Raw genomic sequence first — 25,736 nt, forward strand, 5'->3', positions numbered from 1 at the left:
ACATTACATAATTTCCGAAGTTGCATTCTGACGTAAGAAAAATTTTGTAACTTAATCTCTTTATTGTCGATAAAGGACTATAAAAAAATAAAATAAAAATATAGACTATATTCTCATCAAGTGTATGAGGTTTAAGATAACCTCTCTAAATCTAAATAAAAATAATAATCATAACAACTCAGATAGGCGGGTAACAATATTACTTACAAATCTTATTTGTGTGTAGATTAATATATTAAGACATTACTTGTCTATCACAGGACACTAAAACTTCACTAAAACAAGTACAAAAAGGTGACATTGGTCTCTACGCCATTTGTAAGATTGGTATTTAGCGCTTTTGTTACTGTACATGATGAATAAAGCTCTATAAAAAACACGAATATTCAAAACCAAAATTATTATTTTTCTTAATTTTGGATAGAGAACTTATATATTTCCCTTACTGTAGAAACAGATGAGTGGTACACGTCTCAACATTAGGGTTCTCGGTTATTATTGCAACAAGTGCCCCTACTGGAAGCCACCCTACTTCATTTTTACACAGTGAAATACAGAAATAAAAACCTGACAGGTCTTCTAAGCTTTCTCTACTCAGATCTTTAACAGCTCCTTTTTAACAAGAATTGTGAAACTTTATTATTCTGCTGCGTAATCTCACCAATAAGCTGAAATGCTTAATGATACCTGTTAACTTTACTTCTCTACCCATTTCAAAACTGCACCAACAACCCAGTACACATGACTGTGCCAAATGCAGCATACCAATCAGAATAACGCTGTGCTTACTGCAGAATACAGACTTCGAAGAAAAACTATTTTAAGAGAAAAATTATGCACTATTCAGTACAATTTAAAGTTTATCAAAACAATAGCTTATATGTATGGTATTGAATGTTTAAAATGTGGTATTTCCTAACTTTACTTCCAGGGTTACCCTGTGAACAAACCATTCTTATATCTTGTTTCATGTCTAAAATGGGACAAACACAAATGAGACATTTATATCATTGAGGCCACCACATTATTATTGTGTTTTTCCATTTCCTGTAATGGGGATAATGATGAAAGGAGTGTTTAGCAGCATCATTTATTAGCCTTCTGGATTATTTCCTTCCAGGATGACACAGAGGCAAATAACATTGCAGATTATTCATAAATCAATTAGTGTTTATTTAACATCTGAATAGTATTTATTTTCAAACCATATATCTTATTTCGGGTATGGTCTATACACTTAACATTTTAGACATTCACGTCTACACAGAGTCTTACCTTAAATCTAAGCAACCACTTTACGTATAAAATGAAGCACACAAGAAGAAAAGAAAGGCAGTTAAAATTCATCATGATTAGTAAGGAAAGAAAAAAATAAATCAGGAAAGCAATTTGCAATTTCAACATTGGTTAGCAAAACCTATACAACACAGAGTACTGATAAAACAAGATTTTTAGAATTACCACAAATTCCTTTTCTAGAAGTTCATTAAAGTGGTTGTTAAGCCACTATACACTTTTTATATAATCTTCTCCGTTTATTAATCCTGTGTGCCCACGTGTGCGTTTTATATAAAATAAAATGCTGTCTATGCCCGATTTCAGAGTGTTGTGACCAGCCGCCTCTCTCCATCTGACAGCTGCAGCGAGAGGGGCCTAGAATCCCCTGCTGATGTCAATCTTGAGAGGAAAGGAGGAGAGGCGGCCGTTCACATGAGCGCCAAACGGCGCTTTGACATAAGGTTTAGACGGCATTTTTTAAATAAAATGCACACAAAGTGGCACACAGGATTAGGAAACAGAGGATTATATAAAAATGTACAGTCCTTTGAAAAAGTATTCATACCCCTTGAAATCGTCCACATTTTGTCATGTTACAACCAAAACAAATGTATTTTATTGGGATTTTATGTGATAGACCAACACAAAGTGGCACATAAATGTGAAGTGGAAGGAAAATGATAAATGGTTTTCAATTTTTTTTACCAAAAAATATGTGAAAAGTGTGGCGTGCATTTGTATTCAGCCATAGTCAATACTTTGTAGAATCGCCTTTCCCTGAAATTACAGCTGCAAGCCTTTTTGGGTATTCTCTACCAGCTTTGCACATCTAGAAAGTGACATTTTGCCAGTTCTTTGAAAAATAGCTCAAATTGGATAGAGATGTGATCTCGGTGAGCATCTGTGATCAGTAATTTTAAAGTCTTACCACAGGTTCTCGATTGGATTTAGGTCTGGACTTTGACTGGGCAATTCTAAAACATGAATATGTTAGGATCTAAACCATTTTATTGTAGCTCTGTCTGTATGTTTAGTTGAGTCGTTGTCATGCTGGAAGGTGAACCCTCACCCCAGTCTCAAGCCTTTTGAAAACGAACAGGTTTTCTTCTAAGATTGCCCTGCATTTGGCTCCATCCATCTTCCCCAGCAACTCTGACCAGCTTCCCCTTCCCTGCTGAAGAAAAGCAACCCCACAACATACTGCTGGCATCATGTTTCACGGTGGGGATGGAGTGTCCAGGGTTATGTGCAGTGTTTTTTTCTACACATAACATTTTGCTTTTAGGCCAAAAAGTTCAATTTCAATTCAACAATGGCTTTTTTCTTGCCACTCTTCCATAAAGGCCAGATTTGAGAAGTGCATGACTAATAGTTGTCCTGTGGACAGATTCTCCCACCTGAGCTGTGGATCTCTGCAGTTCCTCAAGAGTTACCATGGGACTCTTGGCTGCTTCTCTGATTAATGCTCTCCTTACCTTGCCTGTCAGTTTAGATGGATGGCCATGTCTTGCTAGGTTTGCAGTTGTGCCATACTCTTTCCATTTTTGGATAATGGATTGAACAGTGTTCCGTGAGATGTTCATAGCTTGGGATTTTTTTTTTTTTTTTTATAACCTAACCCTGGTTTAAATTTCTCCACAACTTTATCCCTGACCTGTCCGGTGTGTTCCTTGGCCTTCCTGATGCGGTTTGTTCACCAAGGTTCCCCAACAAACCTCTGAGGGCTTCACAGAACAACTTTATTTATATGGAGATTAAGGCTGGTTTCACACCTCTGCGAATAGGATGTGGATTTTCTCCACATCCAATTCGCATAGCTGGAGAATGTGACTGGCTCTCTATGGAGCCGGTTCACATATCTCCGCAGCAGGTCCGGTGCGCTTTGCAGGAGAAACGTGCTTTTTTTGGGCCGTTTCAGGTCCGAATTCAGCCCAAAGTTTTGGCTGAAATAAGACCCGAAACTGTGAACCAGGTGATACCAGACCCCTGCTGTGCGACGGATCTGTCTTAGGTGTGAACCCAGCCTAAAATTACACAAGTGTATCCTTTTTACTAAATGACTTCTGAAGGCAATTGGTTTCACAAAATTTTAGTTACAGGTATCAGAGTAAAGGGGGCCAAATACAAAATGTACACCCCACTTTTCAGATATATATTTTTTTTAAATGTTGAAAACCATCATTTTACTTCCACTTCACAATTATGTGCCGCTTAGTGTTGGTCTATCACATAAAATCCCAATAAAATACATTTCCATTTTTTGGTTGGGACAATGCAAAATGTGGAAAATTTCAAGGGGTATGAATACTTTTTCAAGGCACTGTAAATGGTATTTTAGCTGCAGGAGTGGAGGTGTAGACACTGTCACTAGCTGACAGGCAGGGAGGGGAGAGAGCAGAGGAGAGCTGCGGATGACGAAGGCACATAAACTGATCATGGTGTCAGGGCTCAGCAGCTATGGTAAACCATGGTCAGCTTACAGGGGGGAGGGCAGAACCAGGCATTTCAGGTGATACAAGGGACCAAATGACAGACACTGTGCTGTATAACATGCTTTAAAGGAGCAGGATCTTTCTTTTTTTTTTAGGGTAACAAATGCTTTAAGGAATACAGGGTCAGAAGGAATTCATAACCTAAGGGTTATATTGCCATCTAAAGGAGTACTAAATGCTGGCAACCAAAAAGCTGCTTATCAGCTGGTATAAGCCCGTCTACTCCCAACATGCTTCAGTTTTGTGCAACACCATGAGTGATAATAAAACCCGAGTTCGTTAATGAACTCCAAGCAATTGATATTAAAGTAAAAAATCCTGTTTTCTTAATTGTTCAGTATTAAATCCAAAACCAAAGATGAATTACAATGGAGCAGCAGCATAAATTTTTTATTTTTTTTTCACTCTGTTTTTACCTGGTGATCTGGCCAGTAACGCAACTCAGGTATAAGACTTTTACACTGGGGTGCTTTTGAGGGGTTTTAGCGCTAAAAATAGCCTCTCAAGCCACCCAGGGTGAAACCCTGAGTCCTTTCACTCTCGGGTGGTGCACTTGCAGGACGAAAAAAAAAAAAAAAAAAAAAAAGTCCTGCAAGTAGCATCTTTGAGGCGGTACATGAGTGATGTATACTCTGAAATGAATGGGCAGCGGTGCCGAAGCACCTGCAAAGTGCTTCGGCAGCACCGCAACATGGACGCTATTAACTCCTTCTTTGGCCACTAGCGGGGAGTTAAAATCGCCTCACTAGTGCCTGAAAAGTGCTGCTAAAACTAGCGGCGCTTTACCACCAACGCCGACACCGCCCCAGTGTGAAAGGGGTCTTAGAATGGCTCTACTCCGGATGAAGATGCATAGCAGCATTGTCAGTCAAGGGCATCGTCAGTCTAGGGCAGAGGTAGGCAACCAGTAGCCCTCCTGCTTTTGTCAAACTACATTTCCCATGAGGCATTGTAAGCCTGGCAGTTACAATTACTCCTAGAGGCATGATGGGACTTTTAGTTCTGCAACAGCTGGAGGCCCCCAGGCTGCCTCCCCTAGTCTATGCGGAGGGAAATGTTAGTGCATTTAAATCTGCTAGTGAATCTAAACAATTGTGTCAAACGACACAGTTAACACTTTATAATCAAAAAGGTGGAAGAAAAAAACATACATACTGGTTAAGTTAAAAGGAAAAGACCACCTTATGGGGAAAGAAAACCCCAGGCCTCAATACAACCTTGTGCTTATTTGGAACAAGAGAGCAATCTCCACAAGAAAGTTGCTCACTTAAGGCCTCATGCACACGAGACGCTGTTAAATGCGTGTTCAGATGCAGTTGGACACTTTTTTCAACTGCCCCTGAACTCATTCAATGTTATCCTATGTGTCCATGCACACAGTCTCGTTTTTTGCCGTTTTTATGCAGTTGCGTTTAACCTTGTTTTTCCAGAAGCAAAAAAATGGGTTCAGATGCAAAACGTGGCTAAACGCGGCACACGCGTTTAGCTGCATTTGCGTTTATAAGCGTTTTTAAAGGAACCCAATTTTTTGGACCTGAAAACTCAGAAATATGATCTGAGAATGAATTTTTGCGACCCGACTTTGGGGGCCCATATCTTGGGGCCACTTATTGCCAGGAACCCTAAATTCGGTATGCAGACACTGTGGAACTAGCACTACAACATATACAAATTTGAGGTTCCTATCACCAAGTGACCCCTAGATAGGGGGCCCCAAAGTCGGGTCGCAAAATGTCATGCACTTTTCTGCATCAGAGAATGACATATTGCGACCAGACTTTGGGGGCCCATATCTTGGGGCCACTTATTGCCAAGAACCCCAAATTCGGTATGCAGACACTGGAACTAGCACTACAACATATCCAAATTTTAGGTTCCTATCACCAAGTGACCCCCCCGAGATAGGGGTCACTAGGGGTCACAAAATGTCATGCACTTTTCTGCATCAGAGAATGACATTTTGTAACCCGACTTGTCGGGGTAGGTACGCAGCTGCACATACATGTTTGTGAAATATCCAAAAGACATTCGCTGTCCCATCAACGGATGGGTCCAATATCGACGAGCTCCGAGTCTGCACCTCTCACGAAATTTGCGACGATGTTGCTGTCTCATCAAGAGCAACATCAGGAGCATTTCCTGACATATATTCAATATGGGATCCATTTCACAATATATACCACAGAAAGAGAGGCAAATGCAAGTGTACAACTGCTCTCTATGCTGCTGCTGCTGCTCACTCTGATCAAAATAGCAGGAATAGTTAAAAAAAACATGCTTTGAGAGCTTGGGGAGGGTCTACATGATGTTATCTTTATAAATGCTTATAAACGCAAACGCGGCTAAACACAGCTAAACGCGGCATGCAAACGCGGCAAAACGTTTCTAAACACGTATTTCAGCTTTTTTGAGCAGAGTTTTCCCCTGCGTCTCGTGTGCATGAGGCCCACAAAGGTGATGGCAATAATGAAAACAACCTTGTGGAAGAGTGCTGACAGAGGTATATCCCTGAAAGGTTTAAAAGTGTTGTCTTTGAAGAGACAACAGAACCAGGTTAAGATCTCATGTTACTGGTAGAGGTACAGGTGGAACCATGTGGGCAACACCCTGTAGAAAGGCTGACATCAAGAAATCAGAGGCAAGTGGTCTAGGAAAACGAATCACTGCAGCCAAGATTTGACCTTTGACAGAACTCAAGGTCAAATGTTAATCCAGACCTGATTGAATAAAGGTCAGGATGAGTCTCAAGCAATAATTCCTGAGAGATATATTTTCCCTGCCTCACCCCATGCAAAGTACACTTTCCGAGTGCAATGGTAATTTTGCAATAGGTGGCTTTTCTCGTTTGTAGGAGTGTAGGAATAATGGAATAAGATGAGCCTCAATCTCAGAACAGCAAGCAAAAAAAAAAAAGAAAAAGACCATGAAGCAAAGTGTAGTAATCTGGTTCTTGGTATAAAAAGAGTTCAAGAACTTGTTGATAAATCAGTCAAATGCCTTAATCAACCAAACCAGTGTCTTCCTTGGAAGGGCATAGGTGTGAGGCGCCTTTCACCCATCCAAGCTTTAAGCCATAACATTCAGTGAATTTATATTCAATCAGAACAGAAGGCAACTGCTTTAATTGCTCTGTAACAGCATTATCCTGAAACACAGGGTCACGTTAGTTGTTTATTATCCTAGTTCAGTTGGCTGCAGTTCGACATACTGAAGTTGCAGCGAGAGCTGGTTGTAGGGCTGGGTATGCAACATTATATAGAGAGCCTTTGGGAAAACACAGATGTTGGTTTAGGACAGACAGGAGGATCTACTACAGAAATGGCACACTTCTTTGCAAACTGCGCTGTACAGCGACCAAGGTGTTAAAGCAGGCAGTGAAGATTTTTATTTCCTCCTCACTACCTGCTTTACCCGTTTGACTCTGCACAAGCATGTAGTTGCAGAGTGCTTATAAAGTGGCTCTATTTATTTGAAGAGGTCACAACTTGTGAGTGGTAATGCCCACCGAAAGCGACAGAGAGCATCATTTCTGCTGCAGCAAGTGTACACGCTTGGCTGCTGCCTCTACAGCTAAAAGGGGTAGAGATTGGGGCAGTAAAACTGCAGCTCAACTGCAGGGTTTTACCACCCCCCAACCTCATGTGTGAATGAGCCTAAGCGCGTTGCCATTGAATGAAACTTAAGGCTCATTCACAAGTGCAGAAGGCACTGCTGCTCCTCTGAAAAGAGATTAGACCATGTTTGACAAGTGGCGAGACGGCGATATGTCACATCCTCAGCGCCCTATAATTGCAGTGAAATGCACACGATTGCGCCACAGTAGTACAGCAATTAGAGGTTTAAATTTGTTGTAAAGGTAGAGGTTTATCTTAATACATTCTTTACATTAAGATAAAAAAAAAAAAAAAAAAAAAAAAAACACACCTGTGTGCAGCAGCCCCCCTTATACTTACCTGAGATCTCTCTCAATCCAGCGATGTAGCATTAAATCCTCAAAATGCCGGGGACTCTCCCTTCTTCCTGGACGAGACACTTTAAAATCAGGCGTGGAGGTGGTGACATTGTGCCCTGTGATGTTTGACTTCTCCCGTGTTGTTCAGGTAGATCTCCACCTCTTTAACCGCCCCACATATGTACTGCGGGGTCACGGCTCCTACATGCAGAATCATGCACAAGTACTCGAATTTGCACTTCCAGGTCTGTGGTGCGCATCAGCAACCAGCTCCCGCTGTGATTGGACACAGTAGGAGCTTATCAGCAGGTCCGGTGGACCCACTGTTTGCTGGGACCCACCAATCATTTCTAACAGAGGCAGAACTGCGGTCTGCCTATATAAACAAGGGAGATTGCTGTTCTGTGACAAGGGAATACAGATCCTGTGTTTATGCTAAGCAGGAACACAGATCTCTGTCTTCCCACAGTACAAGCATCCCCCACACCTTTGGTCGCCCCTGATGTTAACACCTTCCCTGCCAGTGTCATTAGTACAGTGAGCATGCATATTTTTTAGCACTGATCACTGTATTGTTGTCACTGGTCCCTAAAAAGTCAGTTTGCGTCTATTTTGTCTGCTGCAATGTCGCAATCCGCTATAAGTTGCTGATCGTCATTACTAGTAAAAATAAAATAAAAATTCCATAACAATATCCCATAGTTTGTAGACCCTATAACTTTTGTGCAAACAAATCAATATACACTCCTTGGGGTTTTTTTTTTTTTTTTTACCAAAAACATGTAGCAGAATACCTAAACTGATGAAGAAATTAGTTTTTGTTTTTACATCTTTTTATTGGGTGTGTTTTAAAGCAGAAAGTAGAAAATATTGCTTTTTTTTCAAAATTTTCTTTTATTGTTTATAGCGCAATAAATAAAAACCGCAGAGGTGATCAAATGCCAACAAAAGAAAGCTCTATTTGTGGGGGGAATTTTTTATAATGCAGTGCCGTATCACAAAAAGTGCCTGGTCATGAAGGGGCGTAAACTAACCTTAAGAGGGATGGTCTCTCCAGACCTCTACAAACATTGTGTAAACTTATTTAAAAAAAATTTAAGCGGTATGTCAAAATGTGGACAGTTTCTCCAAAATCTTTTGAATTACTCTGTCAATATGTAAACAAAGATCTTAATTAACACTTTATCCACTTGGAGTATCTTGGTGCATGGTGGAAGTGGAAGGTGGTAGTGGGTGGGAGCAGCACACGTCTATTTTTGTAACAGGACCGACAAGCTTCAAGCTACACCTCTGAAGATATGGTTAACCACTTGCCTACCAGGCACCAAAATCCCCTTCCTGCCCAAGCCCTTTTTCAGCTTTCAGTGCTGTTGTACTTTGAATGACAATTGAAGTCATACAGAAATAGAGCTTTATTTTGGTGGTATTTAATCACTGCTGTTTTTTTTTATTTTTTACAAAAAAAGGACCAAAAATTTTGGAAAATAAATGTTTAAGTTTTTCTGTCAGTAAATTTTGTAACCAAGTAATTTTTCACCTTCACTGATGTGCACTGATGAGGCTGCACTGATGGGCATTATTAGGCTAAACTGGTGGGCATTGATGAGGAGGCACTAATATGCCTCACTTATGGGCACTGATGGGTTCTAATAGGCAGCACTGATTGTTGGTAGGGGTGCACAGAATGGGTTTTTGGTGCCGAAACCGATAACGAAAATGAAAAAATACACTAGGCCTAAAACCGAAACCGATACTGAAACAGCACCGATACAGAAACATTTAAAAAAAAATATTTTTATACAGGAGATGGTCAGAGACTGGGGACACGGTACAGGAGATGGTCAGAGACTGGGGACACGGTACAGGAGATGGTCAGAGACTGGGGACACGGTACAGGAGATGGTCAGAGACTGGGGACACGGTACAGGAGATGGTCAGAGACTGGGGACACGGTACAGGAGATGGTCAGAGACTGGGGACACGGTACAGGAGATGGTCAGAGACTGGGGACACGGTACAGGAGATGGTCAGAGACTGGGGACACGGTACAGGAGATGGTCAGAGACTGGGGACACGGTACAGGAGATGGTCAGAGACTGGGGACACGGTACAGGAGATGGTCAGAGACTGGGGACACGGTACAGGAGATGGTCAGAGACTGGGGACACGGTACAGGAGATGGTCAGAGACTGGGGACACGGTACAGGAGATGGTCAGAGACTGGGGACACGGAACAGGAGATGGTCAGAGGCAGAGGACACGGAACAGGAGATGGTCAGAGGCAGAGGACACGGTACAGGAGATGGTCAGAGACTGGGGACACGGAACAGGAGATGGTCAGAGACTGGGGACACGGTACAGGAGATGGTCAGAGACTGGGGACACAGTACAGGAGATGGTCAGAGGCAGAGGACACGGAACAGGAGATGGTCAGAGGCAGAGGACACGGAACAGGAGATGGTCAGAGGCAGAGGACACGGAACAGGAGATGGTCAGAGGCAGAGGACACGGAACAGGAGATGGTCAGAGGCAGAGGACACGGAACAGGAGATGGTCAGAGGCAGAGGACACGGAACAGGAGATGGTCAGACTGGGGACATGGTACAGGAGATGGTCAGACTGGGGACATGGTACAGGAGATGGTCAGAGACTGGGGACATGGTACAGGAGATGGTCAGAGACTGGGGACATGTCCCCTATTGCAGCCAGTATGCCTTTTCCCCATTTTGCAGCCACAGTGCCCCATTTTGCAGCTAGCCTGTGCAGGGAAGAGAGGAGAGCCGCCTCCGCCGCCTGTTTGATCACAGCGTCGGGAACATCACAGCTTTCATTTCAATAGCTGTGTGTTCCCGGCCGCGCCGTCACAAACAGCCCCTCCCCCTTGTCCGGGCACTTTGATAGACAGATCATCCGTCCAATCCTGCGGGTGATCTGTCTATCAAAGTGCCCGAACAAGGGGGAGGGGCTGTGTGTGCGACGGCGGCAGCCGGGAACACACAGCTATAGAAATGAAAGCTGTGATGTTCCCGATGCTGTGATCAAACAGGCGGCGGAGGCGGCTCTCCTGCGCTATAGGACACCCCCATGATGGGCGGCACCAGGGGCGGAGGGGCGGACCCCCGCCCCCCCACGCAGGCCATGCCCCATTTTCGGGCGTTTTTCTCTTGTGGCAAATTGCCGAAAAGGGCATTTTCGGCCGATATGTTTCGGCGGCCGAAATTTCGGTGCATCCCTAATGGTTGGCACTGGTAGACATTGATGGGTGGCACTGATGGGCATTGATGGACAGCAGTGATGGGCATTGATGATTGCCAGCATTGACTGGCATGGCTAATGGGCACCGATTGGTGGCACTTGTGAGCAGTGGGGGGCACTGTATTGTGACACGATATTTATTTATTGTAATCAGGGCACTGATGATCAGTGCCCTGATTAAATTCCTACATATCCCCCTGTGAGTAGATGCCGCTGATCGGCTCTCCTCTCCTCACACTCTGTCAGTATGAGGCGAGTTGTTGTTTACATGTGTGACCGGCTGTGATTGGAAACAGCCGATCACATGGTTAAAGAGCCGCAGACGCGGGTCTTTACACAGATTGGGGTCGCGCCATGTCCTAGCAACACAGCGCGGCCACCGTGCTGTGTGCCCCTCGCAGGTGCGTGAGAGAGGCCATTCTGGAACGCCGTCATATGACGGTGTCCCAGAACAAGAGCTGCCCTGCCATCATTTGACGGTGGGTGGGCAGCAAGCAGTTAATCACAGACCGTGAACATTGTGCTCAAGTACATTCTGTAAAATAGGCAGGAAGGCTTTTAAAGGGAGTTTAAATTCCTTCCCCCAAACACTTCTACAAGAGATAAAGTACCACATGCAATGCAAAATACCCTACATGAAAGAACAAGAAATTTGTAGCAAAAGCATAGAATTGTGAATATTAAAAAATAAATAAATAAAAAACACCATCTTAATGGAAGATAAATTGCTTTATAAAAACAGGATATTTCTTAAAGTATTTTTAAATAATTCTGCAAGTAAATTATTGTCCCTAATAAAAAGGTATTGCTTAACATTTTGCATCATTCCTTTTGCCTTCAAGACAACTTTTTTCCTATTAGGCTACAAGAATTAGGTAGAGCTATAAGCAGCAAAACTTTCCCGCTTGTCATACACTATAAACATGTTTGGTTGGCTCATAAGGATATAAGGAAATATTGTGGGAGGAGTATTTCCATACATCGATTGTGACTTCAGGATATGAATGTGATATAATTTAATACAAGCCCTTAAAATATAAAGGAGGCGGTCAACAGACTCCGATCTCAAATATCATTTACAGTCAGAAAAATCTCAAAAGAAGTTTTCCTATATATATAAAACTTTCTTAAAATTATAAAAAAATAAAATAAAAAAATAAAAAGTGCTTTCTATAAATGTATCCTTTAAAATGAACAGCGTATACAGTGCCTTGCAAAAGTGTTCAACCCCTTGGCTTTTTACCCATTTTGTTACATTACAGCCCTTAGTTCAATGTTTTTTTAATCTGAATTATATGTGATGGATCAGAACACAATAGTCTAAGTTGGTGAAGTAAAATTTGAAAGAGATATACATAAAACTATTTTTCATGAAAAAAAAAAAACAATAATAATCAGCATATGTGTATATATTCACCCCCTTTGTTATAAAGCCCATAAAAAAACTCAGGTGAAATGATGTAAACCTGTGTGCAATCTAAGTGTCACATGATCTATCATTACATATACACACACCTTTTCGAAAGGCCCCAGAGGCTGCAACACCTAAGCAAGCGGCACCACTAACCAAACACTGCCATGAAGACCAAAGACCTCGCCAAACAAGTAAGGGACAATGTTGTTGAGAAGTACAAGTCAGGGTTAGGTTATAAAAAAAAAAAAAAAAAATACCCAAATCTTTGACGATCTCTAGGAGCACCATCAAATCAATCATAATCAAATGGAAAGAACATGGCACAACAGCAAACTTGCCAAGAGACGGCCGCACACCAAAACTCACAGACCGGGCAAAGAGGGCATTTATGAGAAAGGCAGCACAGAGACCCAAGGTAACCCTGGAGGAGCCGCAGAGTTCCACAGCAGAGACTGGAGTATCTGTACATAGGACGACATTAAGCCATACACTCCATAGAGTTGGGCTTTATGGCAGAGTGGCCAGAAGAAAGCCATTACTTCCAGCAAAAAACAAAATACAACGTTCTGAGTTTGCGAAAAGGCATATGGGAGACTCCCAAAATGTAAGGAGGAAGGTGCTCTGGTCTGATTAGACTAAAATTTAACTTTTTGGCCATCAAAGAAAACGCGATATCTGTCGCAAACCCAACACATCACCCAAAGAACACCATCCCCACAGTGAAATATGGTGGTGGCAGCATCATGCTGTGGGGATGTTTTTCAGCAGCCAGGACTGGGAAACTGGTCAGGGTTGAGGGAAAGATGGATGGTGCTAAATACAGGGATATTCTTGAGCAAAACCTGTACCGCTCTGTGTGTAATTTGAGGCTAGGACAGAAGTTCACCTTCCAGCAGGACAATAACCCCAAACACACGGCTAAAGCAACACTTGAGTGGTTTAAAGGGAAAACATGTAAATGCGTTGGAATGACCTAGTCAAAGCCCAGACCCCAATCCAATAGAAAATCTGTGGTCAGACTCAAAGATTTCTGTTCACTATTGCAAACTGTCCAACTTGAAGGGGCTGGAGCAGTTTTGCAAGGAGGAATGGGCAAAAATCCCAGTGGTAACATGTGGCAAGCCACCTTTTGCAACTATGACAGCTCCAAATTGCTTTGGATAAGTCTCTATGACTTATCCAAAGCAATTTGGAGCGGTCATAGTTGCAAAAGGTGGCTCTACAAAGCATTGACTTTAGAGGGGCAAATAGTTATGCACATTGACTTTTTCTGTTATTTTGTCCTATTTGTTGTTTGCTTCACTATTAAAAAAATAAAAAAATAAATAGTCAAAGTTGTGGGTATGTTCTGTAAATTAAATTATGCAAGTCCTCAAACAATCCATCTTAAAGCGGAGGTCCACCCTAAAGTGGACCTTCCGCTCATCGGAACCCTCCCCCCCTCCGGCGCCACAATTGGCACCTTTGAGGGGGGAGGGGGGGTGCAGATACCTGTACAGTACAGGTATCTGCACCCACTTCCGGGATAGCTCTCTGCGGAAAGGGGCGTAGATTACGCCCCTTTCCGCAAGTGCCCGCACCTTTCCGCAAGTGCCCCGCTGCCTGCTGGGAAACACACAGATCCCAGAGGCAGCGGGGACCGTCCTTATTGCGCAGCGCGACTCGCGCATGCGCAGTAGGGAACCGGGAAATGAAGCCGAAAGGCTCCATTTCCTGATTCCCATACCCAAGATGGCGGCGGCAGCACCCGAGAGATGATCTAGAGATCGGCTTCGGGTGCCGACATCGCGGGCGCGCTGGACAGGTAAGTGTCACTATTTTAAAAGTCAGCAGCTGCTGGCTTTAAAAAAAAAAAAAAAAAAACGCGGAGTCCCGGCGGACTCCCGCTTTAATTCCAGGTTGTGAGAAAACAAAACACGAATAATGGCAGGGGGGGTGAATACTTTTGCAAGGCACTGTATACTGTGCAACAGATAAAATCTATGACTAAAGCGAACCAATAAATTAAAATATAAACCGCATTTGGCGTAGTGGGTAGCACTCTCGCCTAGCAGTAAATAGGGTCACTGGTTCGAATCCCAACCACAACACTACCTGCCTAGAGTTTGCATGTTTTCCCTGTGCTTGCATGGGTTTCCTCCGGGTACTCAGGTTTCCTCCCGCACTCTAAAGACATGCAGGTAGGTTAATTGGCTTCTGCCCAAAATTGGCCCTAGTATAAGAATTGGGACCTTGGATTGTGGGCTCCTTGAGGGTAGGGAGTGATGTGTGTGTGCAGGGATAGGGACAATTGTAGACACTCACTCAGGTTAAACTGGATGGACTGGTGTCTTTATTCAACCTTACTATGTAACTATGTAACTGGGATCTGAATCAACTGATTGTCAACTTGACTATTCAAACTACTTATCTTAATATCCAATTTTCATATTAGAGTCCTCAGTACCAAATTGGTTACTGCATCCATACATGAATAGTGTATACTGTAATAGGTACAGTTAGTATATGACAACTGAATTATTCTGCAATAAAGATCAAAGCCACGTTTATAGAAACATCAAATCCCCAGAGCATTAATATCACTATTCCTGAAATCATCGTACTGTGCACTTCAAATCAACATCTAAAAACACCAAGAACAACAAACAAAAATACAGGTTTATCAGTTCTCCCAAATAAATTCCAGTGTGCGGCAGTTATACACACGGTTTCTGCAGAAACCGTGTGTATAACAGTTTACATGTAAAATACCTTTCTTGGAGTACATCGTGGGACACAGAGCACCATAATCACTATGTGGGTATATAGGCAGCTTCAGGTGATGGACACTAGTATACCCAACACAGGAAGTTCACGCCCTATATAACCCCTCCTCCTGCCAGGAGTACCTCCGTTTTTGTAGCAAAGCAATATACCTAAATCCCAAAAGAGGGGAGGGACCACTGTGTCCAATGATGTACTGCAAGAAAGGGATTTTACAGGTAAGCTGTTATAAAAATCCTATTTTCTTTATCGTACATCATGGGACATAGAGCATCATAGTAATCACTATGTGGGACGTCCCATAGCAATGCTATTTGAGGGGAGGGAGAGACAACCTGTAGTGCACCCCTAGACTTGAGGACCTATACTGCTGCCTGCAGCACACTGCGTCCAAAGTTGATAGCCTCATGCCTTATTACATTCACCTGATAAAACTTAGTGAATGTACTGAAGACCAGGTTGCGGCCTTACAGATCTGAGTCATGGAGGCCTGGTGACGCACTGCCCAAGAAGCACTAACCACCCTGGTAGAGTGCGCTTTGACTTGAAAAGGTGGAATCTTACCCCTTAAATCACAAGTCTGAAGTATATCCTGCCGAATCCCCTTAGCAACAGTGGATTTCAACACTGCCTGTCCTTTTTTAGGACCCTCTGGCAGAACAAATAAGACATCAGTCTTCCGAATATGAGCAGTCGTCTTTAAATAGACTTTGACCGCTCTCACAACATCGAGACAATGTAGTGACTTCTCTTCCCAGGAACATGGTTTTGGAAAACCAAAGACCATGGCAGGACAATACATCTTTGTTCAGGTGGAAACCCGAGACCACTTTTGTCAAAAAATCGGGACGAGGGCATAACACCACTCTGTCCTCGTGAATAATCAAGTATGGCTCTTTACAAGAAAGAGCAGCCAACTCCGAAACCCTCCTTGCTGAGGATATAGCTCCCAAGAACACTAGCTTCCTTGCCATAACTAGGACTAAAGGAATATGATGTATCGGTTCAAATGGGCGTTTTTGTAACACTGACAAAACTAGGTTCAAATCCCAAGGGTTCAAAGGTGATTAAACTGGCAGATTAAGCATCATTCCTTGCATAAAACCCCAGACTAAAGAATGTGTAGCAAGCGGTCTTTGAAATAAGACCGATAAAGCTGAGACTTGGCCCTTAATCATACTAGGCCAACTTCATCTCTACCCCTAATTGTAGAAAGGCAAGAATTCTGCCTATGATATACCTCCGAGGGTGCCAACCCTTGGATTCACACCAGGAAATATAAGCCCAAGGGACCATTATTCCTCCATTGCCATCTTTACGATTTATGCATACCAGGAACTCCCGGGACATGCTGGGGCTACCAGAATTACCGGCTTTCTTTCCAGCTTGATCCTGCAAAGAAGTCGTGGCAGCAACTGCATAGGGGGGGAATGCTTAAATCAGTGAGAACTGATCCCACGGGGTCACCAACGCATCTGTTCTGCATGCGAGTGGATCCCCTGTCCTGGACACAAAGTTGACTAGCTTCATGTTGAATCTGGACACCAGAAGATTTATGTCCGGAGTCCCCCATCTTTGGCAAACAGCCCAAAAGATGTCTGGGTGAAGGGACCAGTCCCCTGGGAATAACTGCTGGCAACTCAAGTAGTCCGCCTTCCAGTTCTCTACTTCCGGAATGAAGACTGCTGATAGGCACAGAACATTCCTTCCTGCCCCAGTTAGAATATGGGAATGCGAGACTCTTGGTGCTCCATTGGTGATTGATATAGGCCACAGCTGTGGCATTGTCAGATTGGATCCTGACAGGACAATCCCGTAACCTGAAAGTCCAGGCCTTCAGAGCCAGACGCACTGCCTGAATCTCTAGGATGTTGAGGAGCAAGGCTCTTTCGGTTCTAGTACTGCTCCCGAGCCTGAAAAGGCTGGCATCTTTCATTACCACTTTCCAGATAACTGGGCTGAAGGATCTTCCTTTCAGCAGATTCTGGGTTAGTAACCACCAACTGAGGCTTTGGGACATCCTTGGGGACAGGCGCATTGGCAAGTCCAAAGCTTGAATCATTTTGTTCCAAGCAGACAGGATACTGTTTTGCAACAGTCTCGAATGGAACTGGGCATAGGGAACTGCTTTGAATGAAGCCACCATCTTTCCTAACAACCTCATGCAAAAGCGAATGGAGGGATCTCCTTTTGACCTGACCATCCATACCAGCTCTTATGGAGTTGATCTTTGCCTGAGGCAAGAACACCATTTTCGGGGCTGTTTCTACGATCAGACCGAAGTACTCCAGCCTTTTTAGCGGTTTGAAGGAAAACTCCTCTAGGTTGAGAATCCAACCCAGACTTTCTATGTAACTGGGTGTAATCCGCACTCTTTGCTTCAAACGAGCCACCAACTGGTCTATTAGCAATAGATCATCTAGGTACGCCAAGACTGTTATGCCCTGTGCCCTTAACCTAGCTAGAGGTGAGGCCAGGACTTTTGTAAACACCCGGGGTGCTGTAGCTAGCCCGAAGGGCAAGGCTCCAAACTGGAAATGCTGCCATTCTACCTCGAACCACAGAAATATTTTGTGAGCGGGAAATATAGGGACATGCAGATATGCATCCCTGATGTCGATAGATGCCACAAGTTCTCCTCCTAGTAGGATAGACACCACTGACCTGATCGACTCCATGCGAAAAGGAGCAGATCTTCCGGAACCGATTTAGACTCTTTAGATCCAGAAAGGGTCTGACATCTCCATTTAGTTTTGAATAAAACCCCAAACCTTGCTTTTCTATGGGGATTTATATGATCACCCCGAGCCAGTAATCGGTCTAGTGCCCAAAACAGAGATTGCCTTTTCTCTGGATCTTTGGGAACGTTTGACCTCAGAAAATGAGACGGTGGAAACTCCCGAAATTCTAGCATGTACCCTAGGGACACCATGGAGATGACCCATTTGTCCTGAATTTCCTCTTGCCAGACTTCTGAGTATTGCAGAAGTCTTCCCCCCACTCTGGCGAGGGGGGAACCCCTTCATGATGAGGCTTTGGAATTCTGCTTTGCAGGTTTCCAGCCCCAGGACTTTTGTGCCTGGGCCTGACCCTACGGCTTTCTTCTAGAGTCTGACGGCGGAGGCCGTCGCCACTGCCTAGAGGTGGATGCCCCGCCACAGGAGAAAGAGTCCGCTTAAATTAAGGGTGTTTACACTTTTTGACTGGCAAAAGAGTACTTTTCCCACTAGAAATCATTTGGATGTATTTGTTCAAATCATCCCCAAATAGCCAATCCCCATGAAAAGGAAAACCAGTCAGGAGCCTTTTGCATGGTGCTTCAGCTGACCAATTTTTTAACCACATGATCCTACGCATGTGTACTAGCGCAAGCACAAGGCGGGATGCCTGGTGAATAGAATCTTTCATGGTGTCTATGGCAAAACATAATGCCCTTGGCAGTTCAGCCAAATATCCAGGCTTGCTGTGCAGGAACCTCCTTAATTGTCTGTCTAAGCTGGTCCTTTAGGGACTGATAGATGCCTATTGCAGTGACTGCAGGCTGAGTAATGGCACCTGCCAAGGAAAAGGAGGATTTTACCAGGAATTCCAACCTTTTATCTGTTGGATCCTTAAGCATTTGTGCATTGTCTACTGGACAAGTTAGACTTTTATTCACACTGGAAATCGCAGTGTCAACTGCTGGTACATTCCATTTTTTGGTGAATTTCTCCTCCATGGGATAGAGTGCTGTGAATCTCTTTGGAGAGAGAAAATGTTTATCCAGGTGAACCCATTCAGCATAAATAAGCTGTTCTAGTAATGCATGGACAGGAAACGTATGCTAAGGCTATGAAGGTTTTAAGGAACCTTAAGAAGAAATAGAACTTTCAGCTGACTCAGTTAGGGGTAGCTAGAAAGTGCAACGAACCTCTCCTTAAGAGATTGTACCAGCAATTTCTCAGAGTAAATCGGTTTGCCTTTCCTCCTGATCACCTGAGGGTAACACCTCATCCTCTACCCATTATTCCCTTGGTAAAGGGTCTGAGGTGGGGAGAGGGATCTAACACGCTTCCTATCCTTTTGGATGGAGGATGCGATTAAAGCTGCTAAACTTCCTTCTAGGCCCTGCAGAGCGGAGGAAAATGCATCTTCAGTCACGTATACAGGGACTGAGAAGTGAGAAGCAGCTGCACCACCAATTAGTTCCAATGATTCACTCTGGCTTGCCATATCTGATATTTCAGGAGAGGATGACAGTGTGGAGGCACAGCTGGAATTCCCAGCGCCTGGGGGTGGGATTTTTGGTACCTTTGTGGCGCCTTTTTTGGGAGCCATAGTGCTGAGCACAAAAAGCAGAGGCACCAAGTAAATGCACAACTCACTGAGCAATAATCTAGCAAAAACAATGCCACTAAAAGTTCAGTTTTGGTGCGGAGTATAAATGTTATTTCCTGGAATGGAAATGCTTGAATGCATCCTTACATGCTCCCAGTGCTCCTGTGCCCCAGACTGCAGCAGCTGTTAGCTGAGAAGCATCTGTCTCTGTCCCCAGCGCCTGCGCTGAGTGCTCCTCGTCCCGCACACGGCAATGCGCCTTAAGCAACACCCCCGTCATTCAACGTGTCCGCCCTCTGTTTAAACTAGCTGTAGTTTGCGCACACGCGAATGGCATCAACACGCTGCTTTGATCAGTGGGGACCCAGCAAGAGGGGAATGGAGGGAGGGCTGGGGAGGCAGGATCTTTAAAAGTTATGAGCTTCTGTGGGGATAAGCGAACATAGGAAAGCCACCACCGCACCCCCCCCTAGGGGGAGGGCATGGGGGGAGTACAAACTACTATTGTACCTCCCTCCCCTAGGGGGAAAAAAAGAACATGCTGTTCTTTGCTGGATGAGGAATCCCCTGCTGGCTTGCTGAGACCACACACATGCTGTTTAGCTGGGACACTGAGCTGACTGAGAAGCAACGTACTAAGGTATGTGCATTTATGCCTAGTGGAGACTTGAAGGCATGACAACATTTTTACTCATGGAAGAAAAAACCCATAGGTGGACTTTTTACAGTTCCTAGGCTTCTTCCCTTACCTTTTCCTTGTTGCAGGATCCTGCTTTAACAGACAGATCCAAACTTCACCCATCACTGCGGGCTGCATTTAGCAAACCTTCAAGGACCGGGTCCCTTTTTAGAAGGGTTCCACTCCCCGCCAGGAAAAGCTTTAGGTAATGTAAGCATGACCAAAAAGCCCTGGGTCCCAGGGTCCAGCCCTGCAAAGAGGCGTTACAGGCAAAACCTTGTGCTTTGTATACGAGGCCCAGGTACCATCCACCTTGGCCTTAGTGGCACTTTGAATGGATCAGGTCTGTTTAGGCTATTTAAACCCAGCATGGATCCCTCCTGGAGCTCCTCAGAGCACACCTTCACTCGTGACCAATACCTTAGACATTGGCGAAAAAACTGAGATACTCCTGGTAGGAGGAGGGGGTAAACTTCCTGTATTGGGTATACCAGTGTCCATCACCTGAAGGTGCCTATATACCCACATAGTGATTACTATGGTGCTCTGTGTCCCATGATGTACGATGAAGAAAGTTTATAGAATAGTTTTTTTGGAGGTTTTTCAAAGTAAGTTTTATATATGAAACACCACACACCTAGCAAAACCATTAGTAAACAAATAAAACAGCCTCCATGATTAAGCCCTGTGGGCGGGTTGAAACATGTTGGGGGCGTGGCTTTGAATGAAGCTGGCTGAGACTGTTTAACCCGTTTACAAATGGCTTTGCTAGGTGCACAGGGTTTGGGACCTTAATCTATGCATATACACAGTATGTGTGGAGTCAGCACCCATCACAGAAAACAATGGATGGCCTTACAGGTGCTTGAGAGCAGGTCTTAATTTTTATAATGTTACTTTGATATATCGGGACCCAATGACCGGTTCATTGCAAAGACACTCCAATTCTTAGTTTATTGGAATATGAATTTGACAATAAAAATGTATGCAACACTATTACAGAGGTATTTATTAGTGCTCAAGTAAATCAAAGCTATAATATACGGTAAAAGCTGAAAAACAGATTATGGGGCCATAAGTGATTATGCATCCGGTTGTCTGTATTCTTCAACAGTATGCTTTATGCCCATATTCTAATCATCAATAAATCAGCATACTTCTTAATAACGTAAAAGAAATTCAACATACCTTCACCCCATGTCCAGTGTCATCAAGAAATGTGTAGTCAATAGGTTTACGTATATAACGGACTGGTCTCTCCAAATTGGCTGGAGCAATTATTTTGTGCGTTCTAGAAGTGTTTTTGTTCGTTGTCAAGATTCCAATCTCTCTTCTTGCAACTTTTTCTTTATGAATATCCACTGTCTAGAAATTATAGCAATGTAAACATAAAACAAACCACAAAAAACATTACATGGGTTGTTGATTACTAACCATAATTGTAAGGGCAAGCTTTAGTACCTACCGCCTAACAAATACTATAGTAAACACACATCAGTTAACTTAAACGGCACAATCTAACAGCATTTCTCAAACCTTTTTTTTAGTCAAGACACCCTTTAAAAGTAAGCAAAAGCTTGAGGCACCCCAGATGAATTACACCTTTTTTTTTAAAGGACAAAATTTGGCCCTCATTTGGTGGTATACATTGTATATCTCCGGACTTTTTTTTTAACCAGAAAAAATAAATATACACACACACACACACACACACACACACACACACACACTTTAAAAAAAAAAAAAAATTGTCACACTTACTTCCACTGTGCAGTTCATTTTGCACAGAGTGGCCCTGAATCTCCTCCTCTGCGGTCCCTCAGCAGCTTGGGTGGCTCCTCCACACACAGTGTCCACGTTGGAGAAGCAATCTCCTTGGTGGACAGCCTTACGGGCGCGCTCCCAAGTCCTGCATCTGTGTCCTTTTACGCATCATTGGCTTTGATTGACAGCAGAGGGAGCAAATGGCTGCGCTGCTATCAATCTATTCAATCAGGACACGAGACACCAGGTAGAGCTGGTGTGCTCTTCATGGCTGGTGAAAGATCAGGGTCAGGTAAGTAAAGCAGGGGCTCGGGGGGGGGGGGGGGCTGCAGCACCACAGAAGGTTTTTCACCTAAATGCATAAAATGCATTAAGGTGAAAAAACATGAGGGTTTACAACCCCTTTAAGCTGTATATTTTATGCCATTACAATAATGTAAGCAAACACATACGGGACATATAAAGACACTAAGATAGCAAATTTTCCAAGGATGAGGGATGCTCTCCAAGACTTAGACTGGGAGGGACTATTAGCATCAATGAACACAGAACAGAAATGGGAATTCTTCAAAAAGGCTATGTGAACACACTGCAAAAAAATGAAGGAATACCATCATCGTTTAAATGTTACAAAGAATATAACAGAATATGTCAAAAGGAAATAATGGACGCAAAAAATCAAAAACCAACAACAGATTGCAAAAGATAGTAAAACAAACCCCCCAAAAACGATTCAAATGTATTAATACTAAAAAGGTCAGGTCTGAGCATGTAGGCTCATTACAAAATAATCTGGAGCGAGTGACTGGGGACAAAGAGAAGGCATATTAAATAACTTCTTCAGCTCTGTGTAAACAAAAGGAGCATGAGGGAGCTTAAGACCATAATGGGGATGATATTGACACACCCCAAAATTATACTCAAAATGGATATGGTCCAGAAATATTTAGACAGAAAAAGGTGAATAAAGCACCTGGACCGCATGGCATACACCCACAGATCCTAAAAGAATTGAGCTTTTATTTCACAGCCATTGTTTTTAGGGACTCCTTAAGACTGGAATAATACCATGGGATTGGCATAAGGCCAAAGTGGTTCCTAGGCTGCGTACACATGGGCGGACTGTTCGCCCAACTTTGTCCGCTGAACAGTGTTTGGGCGGACAGTCCGCTCGTGTGTGGGCTTTCAGCGGACAGTTTCAGCGGACAGTTTGACGAACAAGGTTTTACGGAATTTCCGAAAAACTGTCCGCTGAAACCTTGTTTCAGCGAACAATCCGCTCGTGTGTAGGCTTGTCCGTCAAACTAAGTTCCGCGCATGCTCAGAAAGGATTTACACGCCGAAAGTTATAATGCAGTGTATAGGACGTCGTATTTTTCGTCCCGTCGTACGTGCCGTTCACGTCATCGCGCACGGTTTCAGCAAACTGTTCGTCCGTCGTGTGTGGCCATGTCCGTCCATGCTAATTTTGAGCGGACTGTTTGCCGAAACTGTTTGACGGACAAAGTTGGGCGAACAGTCCGCGCGTGTGTACGCGGCCCTATAGTTTAAAAGGAATCAAAGTTAGTAACTATACACCTGTTAGTTTAGCTGGTTCCTGACCGGCTTGTGTACATATACAGTGGCACAATGGCACCTCTGCACAAAACCCTGTATATATACACGGGGTTCCTTTAAGTGCAAGTACACTGATGTGTGTGGCTGGCGATCACGTGCACGAGTGCCAGCGCGGGGATTTGTGTGTGCTGGCTCACATCCATCCCCTACACCCCCTCGTCTCCCGTCCTCCCCGTCTACCCTCTTCATCCGTTCCCATTACCTTTACACATCTCCTTGTGTGCTTAAATTCCTTCCACATTTTCCACATCCTTCTATTTCCTCATCTCCAGTATATCTTAGATATCCCATATTGTAAAATATCTTTTTTTTTTTTTTTTTTTTTTTACACCAGCTTCTGATCATGGGACATTCCACTTCTTGCCACTGTCAGGGGATTAAACTTTTTGCTGTGTTCATCAGATGGGGTACCAATGTCCTATTATATTGCTTTATTGACATTTCTACCCCATGAAACAAACACCTCCATGGTTCCTCTGGTACCTCCATATTAGTAATCTCTTTTATCCCTTGCAACACCTCTCTCCAGAATTATTTAATTTTAGGACATGTCCATCATATGTGGGCCATGATTCCCACAGCATTGCATCCACGCCAGCAAAATCTTGATGTCTCACTCTGGTATTTGTGTGCCATCTCTGGTGTTATACACCAGCATGAAGTACATTTATAATTTCAATGGTATTCCCTTCTATTGCCGTGCTGTGTACCATTTTAATTATCTTTTCCAAATGTAAATCTTCTCGCTTTCCCAATTCTCTTTCCCATTTCACTACAAAAATAGCGGTACCTCCAACCCCTTAATTCCCATTAATATTTTATATATCCGTGAGATCCCATCCCTCAGTTGCTGCTGCACGAGCGCTCAAACTGCAATAGGTTCTCGTGAGATCTTAATTGGTTGCGGCAACGTAGATACAAAAAGTTTTAGCTGTGTGTACCGCCATTTATCCATCACCGTTAGTTCTTTTTTGTGTTTTAGTTTCTGTAGTGTATATATTTCCCCTTTTTCCATTATATCTTTTAATTGTGCATTTTCATATTTTTTTTATCCATTTCCCAAACCACTTCCCTTTCCTTGGTGCAAAACAAAAATAAAAAATTGCTTCTCTTAGTGGCATTAAATGTGAGTTAAACTCCCATTTTTCTTGTATGTGTATGTGATCCCAGATGGCAAAAACGGAGTTATTTGGTGTGTATTTTCACTTAATTCTCTAAATTGTGAGGGTATCCATATAAATGTTCCCCAGGGGTTCATTACTAATAATGTTTTCCAATTCCACCCATCTTTTTTCTTTGTTATTTTTTACCCATTGTAACACCCGTGAAGGCAATACTGCGTTATAGCAATTTTTTAAATCAGGCACCCCCATTCCTCCTTGGCATTTATCCCTATTCAAAACCAAGTAACTTGTCCCAGGCTTCTTTCTCTGCCAAATAAACCTTGATATGTTTTTTAAGGATTTAAAATAGGCCTGTGAGAGAGGGATTGGTAACATTTACATTTTATACAGGATCTTCGTCAAAATTACCATTTTAATTATATTTATTCTTCCTATCCAGGAGAGATACCTTGTTGCGGATTTATTTTTTTATTTCGTTCAGTAGCTGTATAAAATTTTCTTGGTACATTTGTCCCTATGCCCGATGCAATTTTTACTCCTAGGTATTTTAATTACTTTTCAGGGACAGCTCTTCCCGTTTCCTCACGTTGAAATTCAAAATTTCTAATTTAGAGGGATTCATTTTAAGATTTCTCCGTAAGACTTTAATAGCTTCATTAACCGGTTCCCGACCAGCGCACGACGATGTACGTCGACAGAATGGCACGGGCAGGCATATTGGCATACAGGTACGTCCAATCTTCAATGGCGCCCTGTGATCGGGAGTGCGCCGCCAGCCAGGCGCTCCCGCGCTGGTCGGGACCCCCGTGAGTCCAGTCACGGGACCCGCAGACTCGATCGCCGCGGGCATACCCCCGATCGTCTCACGGGACGGCTGAATGGAGGAAATGCCGTGTAAACAGCATTTCTCCATTCTGCCTAGCAACTAGTGACGCTGATCTCTGCTCCATGTGATTGGAGCAGAGATCAGTGTTCACTAAATGAAAGCCCAGCCCCCCACAGTTAGTTACACACCCCTAGGAACACTTAACCCCTACACTGCCACCCACTGGTTAACCCCTTGACTGCCAGTGTCATTTAT

The 25,736-nt window shown here is 43.5% G+C and overlaps 1 protein-coding gene across 31 annotated transcripts in view; it reads right to left on the minus strand.

Moving 5' to 3' along the window:
• Positions 1-25,736, minus strand: part of ABI2 (abl interactor 2) — a 164,263-nt gene that overhangs the window by 56,373 nt on the left and 82,154 nt on the right. For 17 of the 31 annotated variants that reach the window (XM_077448547.1, XM_077448546.1, XM_077448541.1 and 14 more), the window contains exons 3-4: positions 21,339-21,515; positions 1,276-1,293 (exon numbers count right to left, since the gene is read on the minus strand). In XM_077448547.1, the coding sequence (XP_077304673.1) occupies positions 1,276-1,293; positions 21,339-21,515 (195 nt within the window). The remainder of the gene's footprint in view (positions 1-1,275; positions 1,294-21,338; positions 21,516-25,736) is intronic. The other 14 variants (XM_077448549.1, XM_077448548.1, XM_077448567.1 and 11 more) reach the window with 1 other exon arrangement.

The sequence above is a fragment of the Lithobates pipiens genome, unplaced genomic scaffold (genome assembly GCF_037356315.1).
Source record: "Lithobates pipiens isolate NorthernLeopardFrog02 unplaced genomic scaffold, aLitPip1_a1.2 Scaffold_22, whole genome shotgun sequence".
Classification (NCBI taxonomy): Eukaryota; Metazoa; Chordata; class Amphibia; order Anura; family Ranidae; genus Lithobates; species Lithobates pipiens.